A 20,001-nucleotide genomic window follows, 5' to 3' on the forward strand; every position below is an offset into this window, starting at 1 on the left:
TTTCTTGTAAGTCATTTGTATGCATTTGAATGCTAAGCAGAAGGTGCACTCCCATTAAAAAGTAGTCAATTTGGAAATTCATAGTGCATCTGAAATTCACCCAGTACAAATAAAGACAAACACAGAACAATGTTATTAAGCCCAAAGACTTTGGAGTCATTGATCAAATGAATGAATGAATGAATGAATGAATGAATATTTATTATTTTTACCCCACCCATCTGGCTGGGTTTTCCCAACCACTTAATGTCTCACATTAAGACTTCAGAGCCCATGACCTAAAATCCAACAGTGAACACAGGGCTGTGTTCCTTCCCAGAGTCAAATGAGAACTCTGCCGCACTCACAGACTGGCTCAGCTGGTTCAGAGCCAAGTGTATCAGACTGCCCAAGGGAGCAGATTCCAAAGACAAATACATATGATTGAAAGCAATCAGTATTTAACCCAAGGAAATTAGAATTGCAGTTCTTGTGGCCTTTGGTGGAAACCTTACATTAGCATTCAATAGAAATATGTACAACTTTAAACGACCCTTAGCCCAGATACATTGCTTACTGTTCCCAGGTTGCAAAAAAAAACAACCCAAAACAAAACTCCCTACCCCCACCCCCAAAATGCAGGAGCACTTGTAAAATTTAAGCCCAACTTCCACTCTCAAAAAGATAGCATGCATTTACACTGATATATGATCAAAACACTGTGGTGTATGTCTGTGCTATCAAGTACTTTACATGGTGCAGTACTAAAGTCTAAACACTGTATTATCCTATTCTATGTGGATCAATCCAATGTGAATAGAAATAACTGCTAAGATCCCATTATCGTGGCACAGAATGATTGAAAGAGATCCAAGTTTTGCGCAGTAGGCATGATCCAGGCAATATTGAGCACTTTCAAATCCCATTGATTTCAATGGATAAGTCGGGCACCCAGGGAAATCTATTGAAAAAACCACTGAATTCAAAAATGTTTTAACTTTGGTGGGAGTGTTCCCAATGGGTTTTCCTAGTTAGAAATTCCTGTGAGCAACGTAGCATATTCTTCACTCAGCTGTAATAATCAGTGAACCTTAAAGTTCACTTTAAGTACATTGATGAGGACAGCAACCCCGCACTCATATTACATCACACTCAAGAGATACACTGGCAGCAGGTCTGCTATATCCAGAACACAGTCTAGAAGGGAACATGCAATTTGGAAAACAGAGGGGCGAAATGACAGATGCATGAACAGTTCCTGGAAATTCTACCACTCTTCCCTAATCAGAGGCTATGCTGCTGCTGATGCCAAATGATGTCCACAAACAGAGGGAGCCAATTCACACAGGCCAGTACATTTAGAGAGAAGTATGGCACCGGATCTAGGACTGGCAAACTGTTTTACCATTGAAATGGGTCCCATAACTCTGCCCTCGTTCATCCACTCCACCAGTGTGTTGGGTGCATAGATTCTGTGTGCCTGTTGAGATGCAGCATGTTTTTCATTTCATCAGCATAGTGGAGCTTCTGCTGAATCCTACTGCTCTTCAGCCAATGTTAACTCCTATACAGTCATACCTTGGTTTTCAAACAGCTTAGTTCTCAAACGTTTTGGCTCCCAAACACTGCAAACCCAGAAGTGACTGTCCCAGTTTGTGAACTATTTTTGGAAGCTGAACATCCAACAAGGCTTCCATGGCCTCCGATTGGCTGCAGGAGATTCCTGTAGCCATTCACTTTGGTTTCCAAACGTTTTAGAAGTCGAATGGACTTCCAGAACGGATTCTGTTCGACTTCCAAGGTATGACTGTGTTAGGAACTGTGCCCTAAATCTGCTGGATGGAAATTAGGTCCGCCAGCACAGAGCTGTTAACACTTAACTATCAGTTAGTCAAATTTATTTGCTAAAAAGCATTGGGCACTACTAAACTACAACCAATCAACTTGTGTGATACATTTTAACATAGATGAGCCCCAGCACATTGAAACCTGTTTCATGCAGTAAAATTTTGTCTGGTCTGTTGGAATGCTAGAACAAATATAGAAACCATGTGACATATTTATCCCTATCAACCAGTACGGAAGATTTTTATTTGTTCTGCTCAAAAAGGAAACTGTCCAAAGACTCTCTTTCAAAAACTTGTCCCTACAGGAATTTTATGCTTAACAGTTTCATGTACAGAGCATTGTGAACCATGTTATAAATCATGCTCAGCCAACCTGTTTGCAAGTCTTCTGTTTGAAGTGTCCTTCGTTTTTAAGTTTGTAGTGCAGATAATAATATCTGAATCCAAAATTATGCGGTGCATGGTCAAAAGACACATGCATATTAAAGCCTTGCTGGGTAACGTTCAAATTCCTTGGCTTCCAGACTATCAAGGAAAAGATATTTAAACATTAATTACTATTTTAGGAAAAACTATTAATTATACAATCTTCATTTAAGGAATGCTGAGCAAATATTTCCACTTACAAGGTTTGCAGGCTAAGTTTTCTGGCTGCAGTAGCAGTTCACAGGCTAGCAAGGGAAAAAAACAATAATGGATTCTTTAAAACTCAGGTTTTACAAACAAGTATACACCCTTCCTTTCATCCTTGATGAGTCCAGGTTGGGTTATATCATATATTATATCACAGGCTTCAGAATGTCAAAGAATCATTTATCTGTTACCTGCCTAGAGTCCTTGGAATAAGGCAGGTCAAGGATTCCAACAAATAGCTTACACAAATATAGCAGTTTCCCATAAATTTGCTGGGAATCATATAAAAAGCAGGACCTCCTTTACACCAGCAATTCATGTGACCCTCACTAAGTGAAGAAGAGGAAAAAGAGAACCCCAGGGTCTCTTAACAATTGCTTAATTGTAGCATCAAGCAATTATAGCATGAAGCTTTGAAAAAATGGATTCAGACAATCAGGTTACTCATAGGATGGCTGCAATTGTCATTTGAATCTTATCCTGATAGGTGACAAGCAGAGGCACAACCTTATGATGCTATTTTACCTTCCTAAAACCAATCATGGGGAGATGGGGGGAGGGCCAGAGCAATTTGAATGCCATTAAATGAACTTATTATTAATGTATCAAAACATTTCTTAACACTTCCTGTATTGTTGACTCTGATTCCCATTCCCATCTTTCTCTCCAAGGCCTCCAAATTTATGTGAAGTAGATTTTAGCTGGAAGTGGAAACTTCGGCGTTTCAAGTTGCTACCTGCTTTCCTTAAGATGCAAGACACAGGTACCTTTGAAAGCAGAAAGCCGCAATTGCCAGTGCACTTACGCCGAGTTCTGAAGAAAAATGGGTGGTAGTTGCTTTCGTTCTTAATGGATGGGAAAGGGACAACCTTCACAAAGTAGTCAGTTTCAAATTTCAGACTGAGAAAAGACTGAGACTCCACTCCCTGCAAATGGTTGGGGGAGGGGGGGGAGAGAAAGAGAAGACAGAAATTAAAGCCAGTCAGTAACGTATTTTAAAGCTTGCTGCATGGTCACCTTGAGTGCAAGTATGTTTATTTGCCATCTTTTTTCTTTGCCAGTGCTTGAAGCACATGGGAACCAAAAGGGGACTAGACCCCTTACTTTTTTGAATGACTTAATTAACAACTCTCTTAAGGAGGGCACAGGCGGGTTCATGATTTTGCAGAAACTAGGGCTGGTGGGAGTCAGGAGTTTGTAAAAGCCTCTCTCTCTCTCTCATAAAGTGCTGGTTCTTGGTATAAACACAAGCTAGAAGTCTCTTGGCTTGTCCCATAATATTCTGATCAGAAGCAACCCCTCCCCCGCAAAGTAGTCATACACTTTCCTTCTGGCACTTCATAGAACTATTTCCTTGCTGCAAAGAGGTAAGCAGGGGAATTTTCAAAGAAGAGTAGTATGCTGTGCTCTGATAAAAACAGGGGAAATGTGTTCTAAAAATCAAGGTCACGTGTACCAGAAGCTCCACTAACTTCAAATAGGCTTCTCATAAAATAATAGTTCTGGATTTTTTACCCAAATTATTCAACACTTTCTAAAAAAATACTATTTCCTTAAAATACACTACTTACAGTCCATTTATAACTTGAATTCAGCTGCTTTGGGTCTTTTAAGACCAACTGTTGACATTGTCTTCCCTCTGATTTTAACTCTTCAAGTATTACTCGAAAACCCTTCAGAAATTCAATACCTGCATACATTTAAACAAAAATCAAATACATATTTAAAGGCTGGATGTGTATGTGTGTTTTATATATGATGGATATATTATTCATCAGCTGGTTCCTTCCATGTGACCTTCCCCTCCAAAAAAACTTTGTACTATTAATGGTGCATCATATGAAAAAGCCACACTACAGTGGTTCCCACAGCGCTGAGCTAATGCTGGAAGAGGCTCTGTGATATTAAAATGCCTGGTGCCAACCTGCAAATAACCACATTTTTCTTTTTTAATGTAGCATGTGTAGCACATAATAGCACATGTAGCCTCTCTATCATGCTTTTAAAAATTTGCTAGATGATGAGCACAAGCTGCGCTTACATCCTGCTCAGAGGCAGGCAGCCACAAAAGTTGTCTGACCTTGGCACGCAGCCAAGGCATTTGGATGCCAGGCTGTGTCCCTGAGCATGTGCTGAGGAGCACTTGAGAGCACCTCTCATGAACAGCAAACAGTGCCTCCAAAGTACAATTCAACTTGAAAGAGCCCCAGGCCCCAAGCTTGGAGATAGGAAGAAAGTCCAAAACACCTACTGAATTTCAGAAGTGTTCAAAGTGGCTACAGTTCTGAAAACGTCAGATGAAATTTGGTTTGGATGAGGACCATGTTAAAAATGGTTACAAGGCTCAGAAACAAAGGGTGGGTTTTTTCTTTTTCTTTTTAAGACAAGGTGCTTTGCATAACTGGCCTACAAAGAATCTTGTAAATCACACACACTTCAGAAGAAAGGCTAAGTTTGCAATCTACAGTGCTTATACCATTCATGAACAAAACAGATTCTGAGTAAGAGGCTGAGGTGAAAAAAAGAATCTAAGCACAGCGCTTGATAACTGTGTGTGTTTATAAAGTCTGGGGGAAACTCCCATAGTCCAAAAGTACGTAAACCAAAACTGGATTACCATAGTTCAACTCTGGATATTTGTTGCGTTTGAATGCAGGTTTCGAAACTACACACACACACACACACACACACACACATCTTATTTCAGAGCTCTAAATGATCTTGCAATGGGAAATACAAATGAGCCACCCACTGTGTTCTTAATATTTAGAGGAACAAAAGCAGTGTTTGTGCTAACATATAGACCATGAAAGAGAAGAGTTAACGGGCTCCCTGTTACCTGAGATCCTTCAACTACAGTTCTCTCTTGATGCTTTCAGAAGGATTAACCTCTGATCATTACAAGAGAAAGCACCAAGCTTTGTATCCCGTGGAGATTGGATGCAGCCAAACCTGCAGCTGCAGATTACCAATTCAGTAACTCTGCACTCTTCGAAGCATTGAGTATCACTTTCACATTCCTTCTCTCTATCTGCTCATTGTTTTCAATTCAAAATTCATCAGCGGTAAGCTGCGTGTTATCAAGCTTTAGACATTTTTCTATTTCCACAAAATATATTTACTAATTCTTCAGCAAAGTACATTTCTATAATCAGTTCATGACCTCAGCCCTTTTGAAAGGCTAACAGATTTAAACACACACTGAAAGACACAATTGTTCTGTAAGGTGTATCCCTGCATTGAATTTTGTTTATAAATGCTGTTTATACTTTCCTTACTTTATTCTTGGAAGGTACAAGATTTCGCTAAAATCTATTTCCAATTAAGCATGTCTCAAATCACAATTGTAAATGGAAAGCAGGAGAGGCACAAACAATCTAACCTAGAGGGGGGTGAATCAAATTGTGCACCTTTAAGAACCAGTGATTTTAATGGGAGATGGTTAAACATGCTCCCAACCATTCAAACCTAATCTAGGCTGAAACTGATTTTCAAAGGACTTCTTAAAGATTTAGCAATTGTACAGAACTTGCCATTTAAAAAAAAATGGCAAGAGTACCATTTGAAACATTGCAAATAAGTGTCCTTCACGCTAGAGTGCTTAGTTTAGCTTATTTGGACAGCCTGCAGCTCTTTTCCTAACAAATTTTCTCAAGTTTCTAGCCCAAATTTTAGGGGGATTAATTTCAGGAGATTTGAGAAGACCCGGATGGTGACAATAGCAATTCTACTTGGAGTGTCCATGAACAGAAGTCATCAACTAATTGCTACTACAAAGGGCACATGAGCACAATTTCTTTTTTATTCTACTCACCAATGGGATTTGCTGTCCACAGTATTGTCACGGCAACTTGATCAGAGCATGCATACTGGCTAATAGTGATGTTCTGTACATCACCAATTACATGCTTTCCCAGTGAGCTCAAATAAGGAGTACAGTCTAAAGAAAGAACAATTGGGTGAAATACATTTAATCCAGGCCTTACGCAAAGACACATTCACGAGCATAGCCAATACACTTTTTTTAAAAAGAGTTCTGCAGAAGATGTTCCTGCTATCTATCAAGCCTCATAATTCTGTTCTCTAGATGACTGCTCTGAGATCACCACCATGATATAACTATAAATTAGTGAAAGCTCCTATTCTGCTGCACAATTCAAATGAAGGACAGCAAGAGCTTCCTATTAGCAAAAATAGAAACCTGTCTTTTAATAGGAAGTTTTGAGCAAGAGCTTCCTGCAACATCTGGATCAAATTAATAGCTAGCTTTCCATTTTTGGATTCCTGTTGCTAAGGCTTTATGCTCAAAAATGACAATCTTATTCCATTACTTTTGATTTCTTTTCAGAAGAACAAAGAACAGATTTCGGGTAAATAAATCTTTTGTACTTGACAGAAAATAGCTTTTAAGAATACTGACTAGGGAAAGGTGGAAAAAAGGTATCCATGGTCCATATTAGAAATAAACCATTAATGACAAAATTTTATGTACTATGAGATAGGGTCCAATGTTAACAAGGAAAGACAATTCAGCAAGAATTAACATTGTAAATTATTCACTTTTATGGGGTTAAACGTGGGTGGATCGTAGCCTGGCTCTCTAGTCTCTGTTATTTCCTCATGGTGATGAAGGCTGTCGTCGTTATGAAATACCCTGTATGTAGCAACTACAGTAGTGAGAGTATGCAAGAATGGCTCCCTTGGACTTCCTTTCTTCTAAAGCCCAACCAAAGATCCAGTAAAAACCAGTATCATCTGCCTTATTTGCATAAGCATGTCATAGCATGTAAGTAGCTTAAAGCCCTTTAATTCTCTTCTCTGTGAACAAGTGTGCTGCTGCAGTTAGAGCACCATCCCTAGTGAGATCCAGCAGGCTTCTTTCCATTCTAGATGAGCAATTTAAGACAATTCTTATTCAAACAGGCATCCCTCAGTTACCAGAGCTCTCTGAATTTTACTGTTCTGTTTATTTGTTCTGATGAGGTTGCTTTTTATTGATTTACCATTTTAATCGTCTTTGTTGTTACAAATTGTGTTTGTACACTGCTTTGATATTATGCATACACAGTTTTTTATGTTGTTACCTGTAACAGGCCTACATTGGGTGCATTAACCTCTGGCCCTCCAAATGTTGCAGGAATATAACTCCCATGATGAGATCATTGACAAAGCTGGCTAAGGCTGATGCTCAACAACGTCTGGGAGATTAGCCACTCTGCTCTAAATAATTAGATTAACTAAATAAAATGTGCTAATTCAACAATTCTCTATTATCACTGTTGATTTTTTAAAAAAAATAGATTACTTCAATACATGGTGTTAAAAACTCATTTAATACATTAACAAATGAAATGAGTAAACGTGTTTCCAGAGGAAACAGGAAGGAGAACTTACTGTCATACTTAAAGGTGATATTAAGTAACCCGGGATTCTTTCCAATTGGCGATAAAGCCTACAGAGAAACAAAAGAAAAGTTTGTTGTACACTAATTACTTTGAATTTGAAGATAACTTGGACTCAGCTCACACATGAATTCATTTGGCTCTTCTATCTCTGATGACTTTAGCTGAACGTTAACTGCCTCCATTGGAAAGCATTGTGCTTCAAGGGATCTTTTGTTAGGAGTACCTGTCCAGATCAGAAGTCAGGAAGAAACCAAGTAAAAGTATAAAATCCATACAACTGTGATAGCTATTTAATGCATTTAGGTTGCACACATAGAATCAAGAACATGTGAAAAATTAGCTCTACACACACACACACACACACACACACACACACACACTCTTAATCTTCAGGTAAATAAACTAATGCTTGCATAGAACAAGCTTAAATGAGATTAAAGTAATGTTGTAATAGAATAACTTTGGAATGAGGCACATCAGCACTTGAAGACTCTTCAGTAAAGAAAACTGCATTTTAAGACATCTGAATTTGCAGCCTCCACAGAATATCTACCCTTGTTCCAACACTTTGAACATCTTGTACTACCACTAAAAATTGATACTCAAGAATGAATAATGAAAATAATAGCTATATTATCTAACTACAGTTGACTATTTCCTTTCTTTCACAAAGCTTTTGCAAAACCTGCCTGGGCAGCTTCTTTAAACCTCCCCTCAGCACTATTCTTGGCCTCTATAATTGTGGTAGGAAAACCAAGCACGGTTTTCTATTCTCTCAGTACAATCAATGGATTAAATTCATTCCCTACCTCCTACAGAGTTGCAACACAAGTGAATTTAGGTTAGGAACTCCAGGCTAAAAGTTTGTTTTTCACTTTAAGAGGCTTTTCATCCTGTGGGAATGTATTGGAGAACTGTTCTGAGTGATCCTGCATTTCAGCTTCCAGCCATTCCACGTTAAAATTTAAATCAGCTGCTGATCAGACATTCACTGTTTATAAAGCACTAATACCTGACCAATTATGACTATTTACTGGGTTGGGATTTTACTGTTCAAGCATTGCTTTAAGATGCCAGATACTCTTACCAGCTCAGAGGAAAACTGTTATCCATTTTAACAGGATGCCAATTTTAAAAGCGTTCCATATTTTCTAAAGCCATGTGGTGTGAGTAATGGTTAAGAGCATCAGACTAGGACCTGAGAGACCCCACTAAAGTCCCAACTCAGCTTTCAAGTTCACTGGCTGATCTTGGGCCAGTCACTGCCTAACCTACCTAACAGGGTTGTTGGGGGGGGTTAAATGAAGAGGGGGAGAACCATGTACACCACCTCCAGCTCCTCTGAGAAAAAGGTGGGCTATAAATGCCATAAATAAAATAAAATGAATAAAACATGGAAAATCAAACTTCTGGCAGTATTAGGTTACGAATGAATACTAATTGTGCTCACAAAACATGTAGAGGAATCCCAATGAGATACAATTATTATTTATTACTCAGCAGTCCTCTGTAAGTTCCTCCCAAGGGATGTATGCTAATAGGTGTATGGTTACAAAGCAGAGAAAGAGAAACTTTTCTAGTCTGAGAGCCACATTCACTCAAATGTATAGTGGTACCTCAGGTTAAGAACTTAATTCGTTCTGGAGGTCCGTTCTTAACCTGAAACTGTTCTTAACCTGAGGCACCACTTTAGCTAATGTGGCCTCCTGCTGCCGCTGCCACTGCTGCATTTCTGTTCTCATCCTGAAGCAAAGTTCTTAACCCAAGGTACTATTTCTGGGTTAGAAGAGTCTGTAACCTGAAGCGCCTGTAACCCGAGGTGCCACTGTAATCTTCCGGAGCCATATGTCAGTGGTGGACAGAGCAAGGGGTGGAACTCTTACCCACTACATTCCAGCAGCCAAACAGGAGTCAGTGGTTTCTACAGAGGCAAGCAAGAGGATTGCATAGTCACGCTATATCTCTTCCTCAGCCTCCATTCAGTCCTCTTCCTATAAAGCAGGAGCAACAAGCTATGCAAGGCACACGGTGGGTTTCAGTAGCCGTGTGAAATATTGGTCTTGCTTTGGGGACAATTGTGTCTCTACTGTCTTAGCAACAGAAGCACAAGTTTTGGTTCTCGAACAAATGCCTTGGTACTCGAACATTTGGGCTTCTGAACGCCGAAAACCCGGAAATAAATATTCTGGTTTTCGAACATTTTTTGGAACCCAAATGTCTGCTGTGGTTGTTGGCTATTGTTTCCAGGGCGCCTGCACCAATCGGAAGCTGGGCCTTGGTTTTCGAACGTTTTGGAAGTCGAACGGACTTCCGGAACGGATTACATTTGAGAACCAAGGTTCCACTGTAGTATCAAGTGGCTCCAATGCAGAGTGTAGTATAACCAGCTACTTGCATCTTGGGCTGCTAGGGCTGTCATCCAGGTTGGATGCTTCAACAGCCAGCCAACAAGTGTGTCGTTCCAGTGCAAGGGATTAGGCCACCTGCCATATAATTTCTATACTACATGTGATGGCCCGCAAGCAAAAAAGCATTTCCGCCCTTGGTCTATCCTGATGGTACAGTGGCTCTCTAGAATCTCTCTGTCTTGCTACCTAAAAAAACCTTATAACAAGAGACTGAACATGGGGTGAAAAACACATACCGGTACTTCACCACTCAGCTATGGCCTATCCCCCAAGTCCTTCGTAGGGGTTTAAGCAACTGCAAAACCATGGTGTGTCTCGATTAGACACGCTCCTGCAAATTTGCAGGAGGCCATGTTTGGTAACAGTGCTGCACTAAACAAAAGGATTCTGTATCATCAGAAGCATGTATAAACCTGTACTGTCGCTCACCAACTTTAAAAGTCAAAAGCAGGTGTAGGGAAGGGAAAACAATGCATCCGGCTGTAATTAGCATCTGAGTCAAATCTCTTTTAAGGAGATGTAAACTGCTACTTAAAGGATCAAAACAGATACTGTTTAGTGCTTTCAGAGTGCACCTTGTAATCTGGCTACCCTGTCTAGTTGCCTTTTCATTTGCTTATCTTATCTTTAGGTTTGAGCATATCAAGTTTAAAAAGGTTTCCTGAAACAGGAAGGAGGCAAAATTACCTCCCAGTAGTCTCTTCTGTTGTCGCTAAATTATGCCTTGTTAGAAGCAGATGAAAACCTTTTCAGTCATTTACTACTAAACAAGAACATAGGCCAGCCACAAAAAGGGTGGGGGAAATGTTTTTACTATAGTGGGTTTGTTGTTGGCCTATGGTAAACTCATCCACTTTATGTTACGAGTGCTTGCCACAGAGAACATAGGCCATAGTGGGCAGGGCTGGATTAATTGCTGTGTGAAAGCACCATACAATCTGCATCAATCCCCTGATGATAAATCCAGGGCCTAGTTAGTAGGAACACACACTGCTGAAAAAGGAGAAAGAAGAAGGTGAGCTATACTGCAACACTGAATACTATTTGGTGTCAAGAGCAATGCCCATTCTCACAATCCCCTCTATACATGACAATGCAGCATTGAGTCAACATGTGCAGCTTATCAAAGATCCTCTTTGTCAGCCTCCTCAGGTTAAAGTATTCTGCATTCATAACTGCCTCAGCACATGGCTCTTGTCAGGGTCTGGCCCCGCCAGACAGCAGGGTGAAGAAGTGATTTAACAACAACAACAACAACAATAATAATTTATTATTTATACCCCGCCCATCTGGCTGAGTCTCCCCAGCCACTCTGGGCAGCTTCAGGAGGCACCCTGAAGAGAATTATTGGTCTCTGAATGGTGCAGCGAGGCTGCTTTAATGCATTGGGATGAGCAGGGTATGGGTGTGTGTGTGTGTGTGTGTGTTTTAAAACCACAACAGCTATACATCAAGCCAAGCAGAGTCAGAAGAACTGACCTTTCAAAATGTGCTACCACCATACTTAGGTAGCACTGTGCTATCCATTTCACTTCTGTTGGTTTATGTATTGTTTTTCTGCCTTTAACTTCCTGCCCCAGGCGTTTCAGAACTTTAAAATACCAAAGGATGACAAAAGAGAACATTTAAACACCAAGTGCACAAAATAGAGCAGGTAGTAATTCAAATAAATCAAAAGCCTAGCAGAAAAGCTTGTGCATACACCAAGCACTGAAAGCACCTGGCTTCCTGCAAATAGTCCTGGGAAGTGTAGTTTGCCCCACAGAGCTACAATTTTAAGAAATCTTAACAAACTGCAATTCCCAGGGTTGTTCGGGAGCAGTCATGTTTTTTGTTAGGTCCTAGCCCTAAAAAGCAGCTTATCAAAATTAAATGTTTTGAAAATATTTATTGGTTACAGTTATATCCCACAATCTCTACAAGAAGTTCAAGCTGGTGTCTATGGTCCTCCCCTTTCTGATTTTATGCTCGCAAAAACCCTGAGGGTTGGTTAGGCTGAGAGACAGTGACGGGCCCAAAATCCTGACTGACTATTAAGAGCTGAGTCTGTTTACACTATGTTTTCAATCTGGATATGAATGCCTCTTTATACTACTTTAATGGCTAGTGTTTTGCAATATACTGAGAACTTTATAAATGCATGTTATACCATTTGTCCCAACTCTCTTCTGAATGACTTCAACTACTTTAGTTAGCTATTATTCCCAAATTGTAAGCACAGAATTCTATCTCAACCCTTTTCATAACTTTGTTGAGCTGATGGAAGAAAGGTGGAAGATAAAAGAAAGAAAATAAATACATTTTCAAAAGTATTCCAACATGAAAGCATAAGTGAAGTATTGTTGTGATTCATTCGAACAGGACCTGCTGCCAGAAGTCCTAAGAACAACAACTGCAATTTATTTGCAAATGAGGCCTACTTGAAATGTTGCCATTTTAGTTATTATTTTTTTGGTATTCAGGATGAAAGTGCCAGGTATATACTATTTGGCCCCAAGCCTCTGCAACACAGCCAGAGGCCTAACTAATGAATAAGGACCTTAAATTGGCCAATGGCTAAACTAATAAGTGCCTATCTGTTATGGTCATTTCCTTTATAAGCTTTGAACTTGAAAGCATACTACTTTGTTCCCCAAGCATATGAGTTTAATAAAACACCTACAGACACATGGGCTTGAAATTCAAACTACCACGCAGCTACACTATTTAATTAGCTCGCAATTAAGACTTGTTTCAGGTATATCTTACTTTAACTATAAATGTAAATGTATTGCCTCGGGACTGCACAGCCTGTCAATTAGCCACTAACATTAGCTGAACTTATGGGCAGCTTTTAATTTGTTCCGATTATTGCTGAAAAGGAAGTCTCTCTTGCCTGGGGCTTTTGCTATAAAAATCCTTTGGTCTACACACCAGAACTGAGAGGTAACACACACACACACACACACACACACACACACAAATGAATTGACCCCAAGTTTCATTGAGTGGGAAACAATCCTCTGAGTTTTAGGAGTATGCTAGCTTAACGGAAGTTGAAATACTAGCTACAAAAGCTTGCAAACAACAATGCACTTGACAGTCTAGAACGTAGAATGATAAATGATAGTGTTATGTAAACAGTGTGAAGAATTACTTGTAAAGACTAATAAACGGATATAATCAGTAACTGGTACACAGAAAGAGGTCAATTTCATGAAGTCCAATCCATGCAGATTCAAAGCACAAACGATTGAAATCAAGCAGCAGAACCTATGGTACAAATTGTACCTTACCGTGAACCCACAAAGAGTTGTATAATTTTGCCAAATATCAAATTCAACAAGAAAAAAAACAATCAAGAGAGTGTACCTTTCTGTAACACAGCTAAATTGACTCTGTCCATTTTTATGGGGCACAAAACAATAGGGTTTTTTGTATTAAATGAATACATTGTTGCTTTTTTAATTGTTTCCTGGAAGTCTCCTTGATTTTTTTCAAACAAGTCATCTGAGAAATATTAAGAGCAATAATAATATTAACCAGGTCTTATATCTCTTGAGTATATCATGTATGGTTGTAAACTAGCCATAGTTCACTGAACCATAAATTCGTAAACATTCGGCTCCTCCATGATAATATGACAGCAACAATCGCAGATACCAATGGCTCTCAAAGTGAACCTTTCACTGTGGGATCAGGTGTTAAACAGGGTTGTGTTATTGCCCCAACTCTATTCAGTATTTTCATTACCATGATCCTACACTTTGTCGAAGGGAACTCCCCACCGGAGTAGAAATCATATATCAAACAGATGGAAAGCTCTTCAATCTGAGCAGGCTGAAAGCAAAGAGTAAGGTTACCGTAACTTCCATCATAGAGCTTCAGTATGCTGATGATAACGTAGTGTGCGCACGCTCAGAGGATGACCTCCAAACCATCCTAAATATCTTTGCAGAAGCTTACGAAAAGCTTGGCCTATCACTCAACATCCAGAAAACCAAAGTGCTGCACCAACATGTACAAAATAACCCCTCTGCAGCGCCACAAATCCAACTCAATGGTGTAATGTTGGAAAATGTTGATCACTTCTCCTACCTAGGCAGTTATCTTTCCACAAGGGCCAACATTGATGCCGAAATCCAGCATCGCCTGAGCTCTGCGAGTGCGGCTTTCTCCCGATTGATGTGCAGAGTGTTTGAGGACCAGGACATTCGCATGGAAACCATAATGCTTGTTTACAAAGCAATTGTACTACCAACCTTACTATATGCTTGTGAAACATGGACCACTTATAAACGCCATCTCCAACTCCTCGAAATATTCCATCAACGGTGTCTCCGAAAATTTTTACACATCATTTGGGAAGTCAGGTGAACTAATATCAGTTTACTGGAAGAAGCCAAGATCATCAGTGTTGAAGCAATGATTCTTCAACATTAACTTTGTTGGACTGGTCATGTTGTGCGGATGCCTGATGATCGTCTTCCAAAACAACTACTCTATTCTGAACTTAAAAATGGAAAGGGTAATGCTGGTGATCAACAAAAGAGGTTTAAAGACTGTCTCAAGACAAATCTAAAAAAATGTAGACAACTGGGAAACACTGGCCTGTGAGCGCTCCAGTTGGAGAACAGCCTTTACCTAAGGTGTCATGGGCTTTGAAGACATTCGAACTCAGGACGCAAGGGGGAAATGTGCTAAGAGGAAGGCACTCTTGGCAAATCCACACCGTGATCAACTCCCACCCGGAAACCAATGTCCCCACTGTGGAAGGACGTGTGAGTCCAGAATTGGCCTCCACAGTCACTTATGGACTCATTGTTAAAAGTGTTTATGGAAGACAGTCTTACTAGGCTACGAGTGATCGCCAGAGAAGGAGGAGGAGGAGGAGGAGGAGGAGGAGGAGGAGGTGGTGGTGGTACATTTATTACCAATGGACATGACTTGTAACCCACGATTAATTATAAGTGTCCAAAATAAAAAATAATGGTTTTGCATTCCTTGCCAAATAAGAGCTTCTGGAATCAGAGATCTAAAGCAAAGTTCCCATTAAATTTAAGAGGTGCTGGATCAGTATTAAAAATTTATCTAGACTTGCTAACCGCTAAGCCAGTGAATCATGCACAAAACCAAGTTTCAGTCACCTGAGAAAGGCAAAGATCCTTAAGCATAAACCATTTCAGGGCCCACAACAGGAAATCCCTGACTTTGTTCACTGAACTTACTCTCTAGAGGAGCTACTGACTCAGAAACAAAGTAAGAAACATGGGAAAGGAGTTAAGTTGGCTAGAGCCTAAGGAATTATTCACATTCCAGCCTCTCGATTTGAATGCCAAATGAAATTATACAGCATTTTTTCAATAAAAGGTGTTGCTTATGGCTTCTCATATTCTTTCATTTCAGGAGGGAATTTATCTTATAGCAGCTTAATTCAGGTCCCCTTTCTAACCAATATGTATTGAATCAGTGAATTACTAATAGTTCCTACCCTTTATCAATCAAGAAAAAGAACTGATTAGTTTATGTGATCAATGTTTTCCTAAGGCCCAATATCAGAAAATATCTCTGTTATTTTGTACTTTCAGATTTGCCACAAATAGTATCCCATGTCTCTAAGGGAGCCCAAAGCTGCAGTTCTACACTTCAGGTGTTATACTTCCCATAGTGTGTGTGTGTGATTTCTTTTTCAGATTAGAGCAACAATGAAAGAACAATAGTCCAACAACAAACAATCATCCAAAGAAAACTCAACAAGAGATTGAGAGTTATCACAATGAAGCGTATTTCGACTATACAAGAAGGATCTCAAGTTACATCAACAGACTCTTCAAAAAGAAAAGGTGTAAACTCTAGACCCATTCCAATATTACAAATCCATCCCATGTAAAGTCACAAAAATAATGTGGAGAGACAGGCACAAAGACATGCCATCAGTTTTAACATCCTTATTAAACACATAGATCTGTGCCTGCACTAATTATAGACTGGGTCTTGGAGGTAGGAAATCACTACCCCGCAAAGCATAGCCTGTGCACCAGACCAAGACAGCAATCACAATTTATCCTTCGTATGTTGTTAATTAGCATGCATATGTTTCTAATTTCATGCTCCCACAAGGCAAACTGAAGGAAACAATTGGTTTTGAGTTTGAACACAAAGAAAGAAATAATCAATATTACTTCCAAGCGCTATTTAATAAACTGAAGGCTTTATTATTCAAACTGTCAAACTCTGTGAAGATAGCTCAGGTTGCTGAAATATTTGATAGAAATGTTTATATATATTAATGCTAAATGCTGTATTTTGGCTAGAGTGGTGCCTTAAAAAAAGGAATGCCAGACTAACCTCCTAACACACACACACACACACACACACACACACACACACACACACACACACTTCAACTAAGTTGTAGCCACTTTCTTCCTCTCAGTATATCGCCACCCTCACTTTACTCAAACTTCTGCCATTGTTTTAAACTATCACTTTTCCTGTTGTAGCATCTACCCCACCCTGACTTCATGTAAAACTGGGGTTGTGATGTGGCACTACAATGTGGGCTGCATGCAATGACACTCTTACATTTTTATTATATGGAAAGATATTGACGTTTTATCTGTGATACTCTATTTCTTATTAAATCAGAAGTAATCAATCACTTAATGTTGCAACTATCAAATAAAGGGCATGCATGTGCGCCAAACAGGTTTTACCCGCTCTTCTGCAGCAGGCCTATGATACTCGTTGTGCAAGACACACATTTTCTGGTCACACGGACTTTTAAAGATTATTTTTAAATTATTAAATAAAGGCTATTATCCACACACGCACAAAGAGAAAAATGCCTGTAATTATCAATTTAGTATACATATGAACAAGGTGAGAATTTAGTGCTTGATGCCTGAAGTGATAGTACAGGATGCACCACTTCCAACTGCAAGTCAGGGGTGATGGTGGCTTATTTTAATGTGCCCTACAAGTAGAAAGCTGGCATAGACATCAGAGAGCAGGTTCACAATCTACTACTACTTTCCAAGTGAAGAGGGGGCATTCAAAAATGACATCTCAAAGTAATGGAAAAGAGGTGCACATTTGCACAGTATAATTAACTCAAGAATTAAGCAACAAAGGAATTTGGTTTTTTGCAAATGAAAATCCTGTGTAAATTGTAGATTCTGCAAGAATGGAACACCTGGATCATGAAAAAGAATACCTCCTTTGACACCGCATTCTACTTCAGCCTTCCTCCAAATAGCTCAGGCAGTTTATTGAATCCAAAGTTTTTTTGTCCCGCTCATTAAAAGTCTCCTTTTCTGCGAATGGCATGGAAACTTTGAATTCAATCCAGACTATATGGGTTTTCTGCCATTTTATCCTCACAACAATCACTTCATGGATCCAATGAAGCAGACCCAACTTCATGAAAGCTTATGCCATAATAAATGATTTTAAGTCTTAAAGGAACCACAGGGCTGACCCCCCCCCCTGTGAGGCAGAGTAGACTGAGAAGTGGTTGACACAAGGTTGCTTCATAGCTGTGTAAGGTTTTGACATTTGCTACTCAAACAGCATCTTAAAAAGCAGAGAGACCACCTTGCTGACAAACTTCTGTATAGTTAAAGCTATGGTTTTCCCAGTAGTGATGTATGGAATTGAGAGATGGACCATAAAGAAGGCTGATCGCCGAAGAATTGGTGCTTTTGAATTATGGTGCTGGAGGAGACTCTTGAGAGTCCCATGGACTGCAAGAAGATCAAACCTCTCCATTCTCAAGGAAATCAGCCCTGAGTGCTCACTGGAAGGACAGATCCTGAAGCTGAGGCTCCAATACTTGGGCCACCTCACAAGAAGAGAAGACTCCCTGGAAAAGACCCTGATGTTGGGAAAGATTGAGGGCACAAGGAGAAGGGGATGACAGAGGACGAGATGGTTGGACAGTGTTCTTGAAGCTACTAACATGAGTTTGACCAAACTGCGGGAGGCAGTGAAAGCCAGGAGTGCCTGGCGTGCTCTGGTCCATGGGGTCATGAAGAGTCGGACACGACTAAACGACTAAACAACAACAACACTCAAACAGCACCCAGTACTACAGTACACTAACTCATGAGAGCTGAAGTCACAATTACTGCTCAGTACAGCATCCTTCACCAACCTGGTAGCCTCTGCACGCTTTAGAGTTTGAAAAGAGCCACCATCAGCCCCAGGTAGCACAGGTTGGGCAAGGCTGCAATACAGACAATACATCTCACCTCTTCCTCCTTCCCACAAAGCATACTGTGTCAAAAACCAGCTATTTCAGTTTTTTCTAAATTTAAGAAAAAAATAGGGATAAATATTATAGGTGTTAGGGCATTACCCTTGAACAATTTGTCCTTTTCTGCTAATGCACTATTTTGTCTGTTATATCTATTAGTTTCTTCATTTGGAGTGGAAAAAAACCTTTGTTCTCATGTTAACACAGTTAATGTTTTGACTTCCTGAGAGCACAATACAACCTTGCAGGGAGTAATCTTCCTGGCGACCTGATCTAGTCACTAGATACTTCCTTTTCTTTCACAATGCCAGACGCTACACATTTGAGTCCTCCTTCCAAATTCTCTTGGAGATTACAGGGATTTCTCCCGCCTGCCCCCTCCTCTCCAATCACAAGAACTCAGAGCAATGACCTTAATAGTTAAGCGAGGTAAATAAGGAGCATTTGTTTATCCATGTAAAATAATTTATATTGGCATTCATAGAAGTCACAATGTAGTTCAATAAAACTTTCAGAATAGAATAAATGCAGCAGTCAGGATAAACCCCACACACTGGTATTAATCACCAACAAAGGTCCAGGAGAAAAAGTAAACTTTTAAGCAAGTGTCAAGAACCAAGAGCAGTAGGGATTTACCTTATCTCATATAGCCAATAGGGGAGCTTTTAGAAGTAACAGGACAGAAAATCCTCCTGACTGTCACAAGCTGGACTCAAGCAGAAGAGCCTCACTGGAAGATCTGAGTGAGCAGGTAGATAGATGATAAAACGTGTTAATAACTAGTGTGTTGGCCACCTAGACCTCCAGCATCAATAGTGGATCAAGGCATACCTCACGCTATGCACCTTTTCCTTTGGGTGGTGACAACCCCATAAAGACCACCTAATTCCAAGAGTCAGGAGCCACCACCCACTGACAAGGCATCTGTCTTATCAGGATTTTGCCTCCGCTTACTGGACAGCACCCAGTCAACAATTAAGGAATTGCAGAGTCACATTTGATTTAGATGTAAGAGAGGAATAAAGTTGGGCTCCAAACCTCTTGATCAGGGGTAGGCAAACTAAGGCCCGGAGGCCGTATGTGGCCCAATCGCCTTCTCAATCCGGCCCGTGGACGGTCCAGGAATCAGCGTGTTTTTACATGAGTAGAATGTGTGCTTTTATTTAAAATCCATCTCTGGGTTATTTGTGGGGCATAGGAATTCGTTCACCCCCAAAAAAATAAATAAATAAATAAATAAATAAATAGTCTGGCCCACCACATGGTCTGAGGCATGGTGGACCGGCCCATGGCTGAAAAAGGTTGCTGACCCCTGCTCTTGATGACTATTCCTGACAGTTTTGTACCTATGTTGAACACCACTGGAGACAAGATAGAGCCTTGCAGCATCCTACAGCATAACAGCCAGGGAGCTGAAGTATTTACTCTCTAGACCCGGCCCTGCAGGTAAGAGCAGAACCACTGCAAAACATTGTGTCCAACTTTCAACCCAT

The 20,001-nt window shown here is 40.1% G+C and overlaps 1 protein-coding gene across 1 annotated transcript in view; it reads right to left on the minus strand.

Moving 5' to 3' along the window:
- The window catches only part of IL17RD (interleukin 17 receptor D), a 58,530-nt gene that overhangs the window by 13,669 nt on the left and 24,860 nt on the right, over positions 1–20,001 (minus strand). Inside the window, exons 2-7 of the mRNA XM_082209611.1 lie at positions 7,854–7,911; positions 6,274–6,399; positions 4,031–4,149; positions 3,265–3,385; positions 2,453–2,497; positions 2,200–2,351 (exon numbers count right to left, since the gene is read on the minus strand). Of these exons, the coding sequence (XP_082065737.1) occupies positions 2,200–2,351; positions 2,453–2,497; positions 3,265–3,385; positions 4,031–4,149; positions 6,274–6,399; positions 7,854–7,911 (621 nt within the window). The remainder of the gene's footprint in view (positions 1–2,199; positions 2,352–2,452; positions 2,498–3,264; positions 3,386–4,030; positions 4,150–6,273; positions 6,400–7,853; positions 7,912–20,001) is intronic.

Source organism: Podarcis vaucheri (assembly GCF_965113315.1).
Source record: "Podarcis vaucheri genome assembly, chromosome: 2".
NCBI lineage: Eukaryota > Metazoa > Chordata > Lepidosauria > Squamata > Lacertidae > Podarcis > Podarcis vaucheri.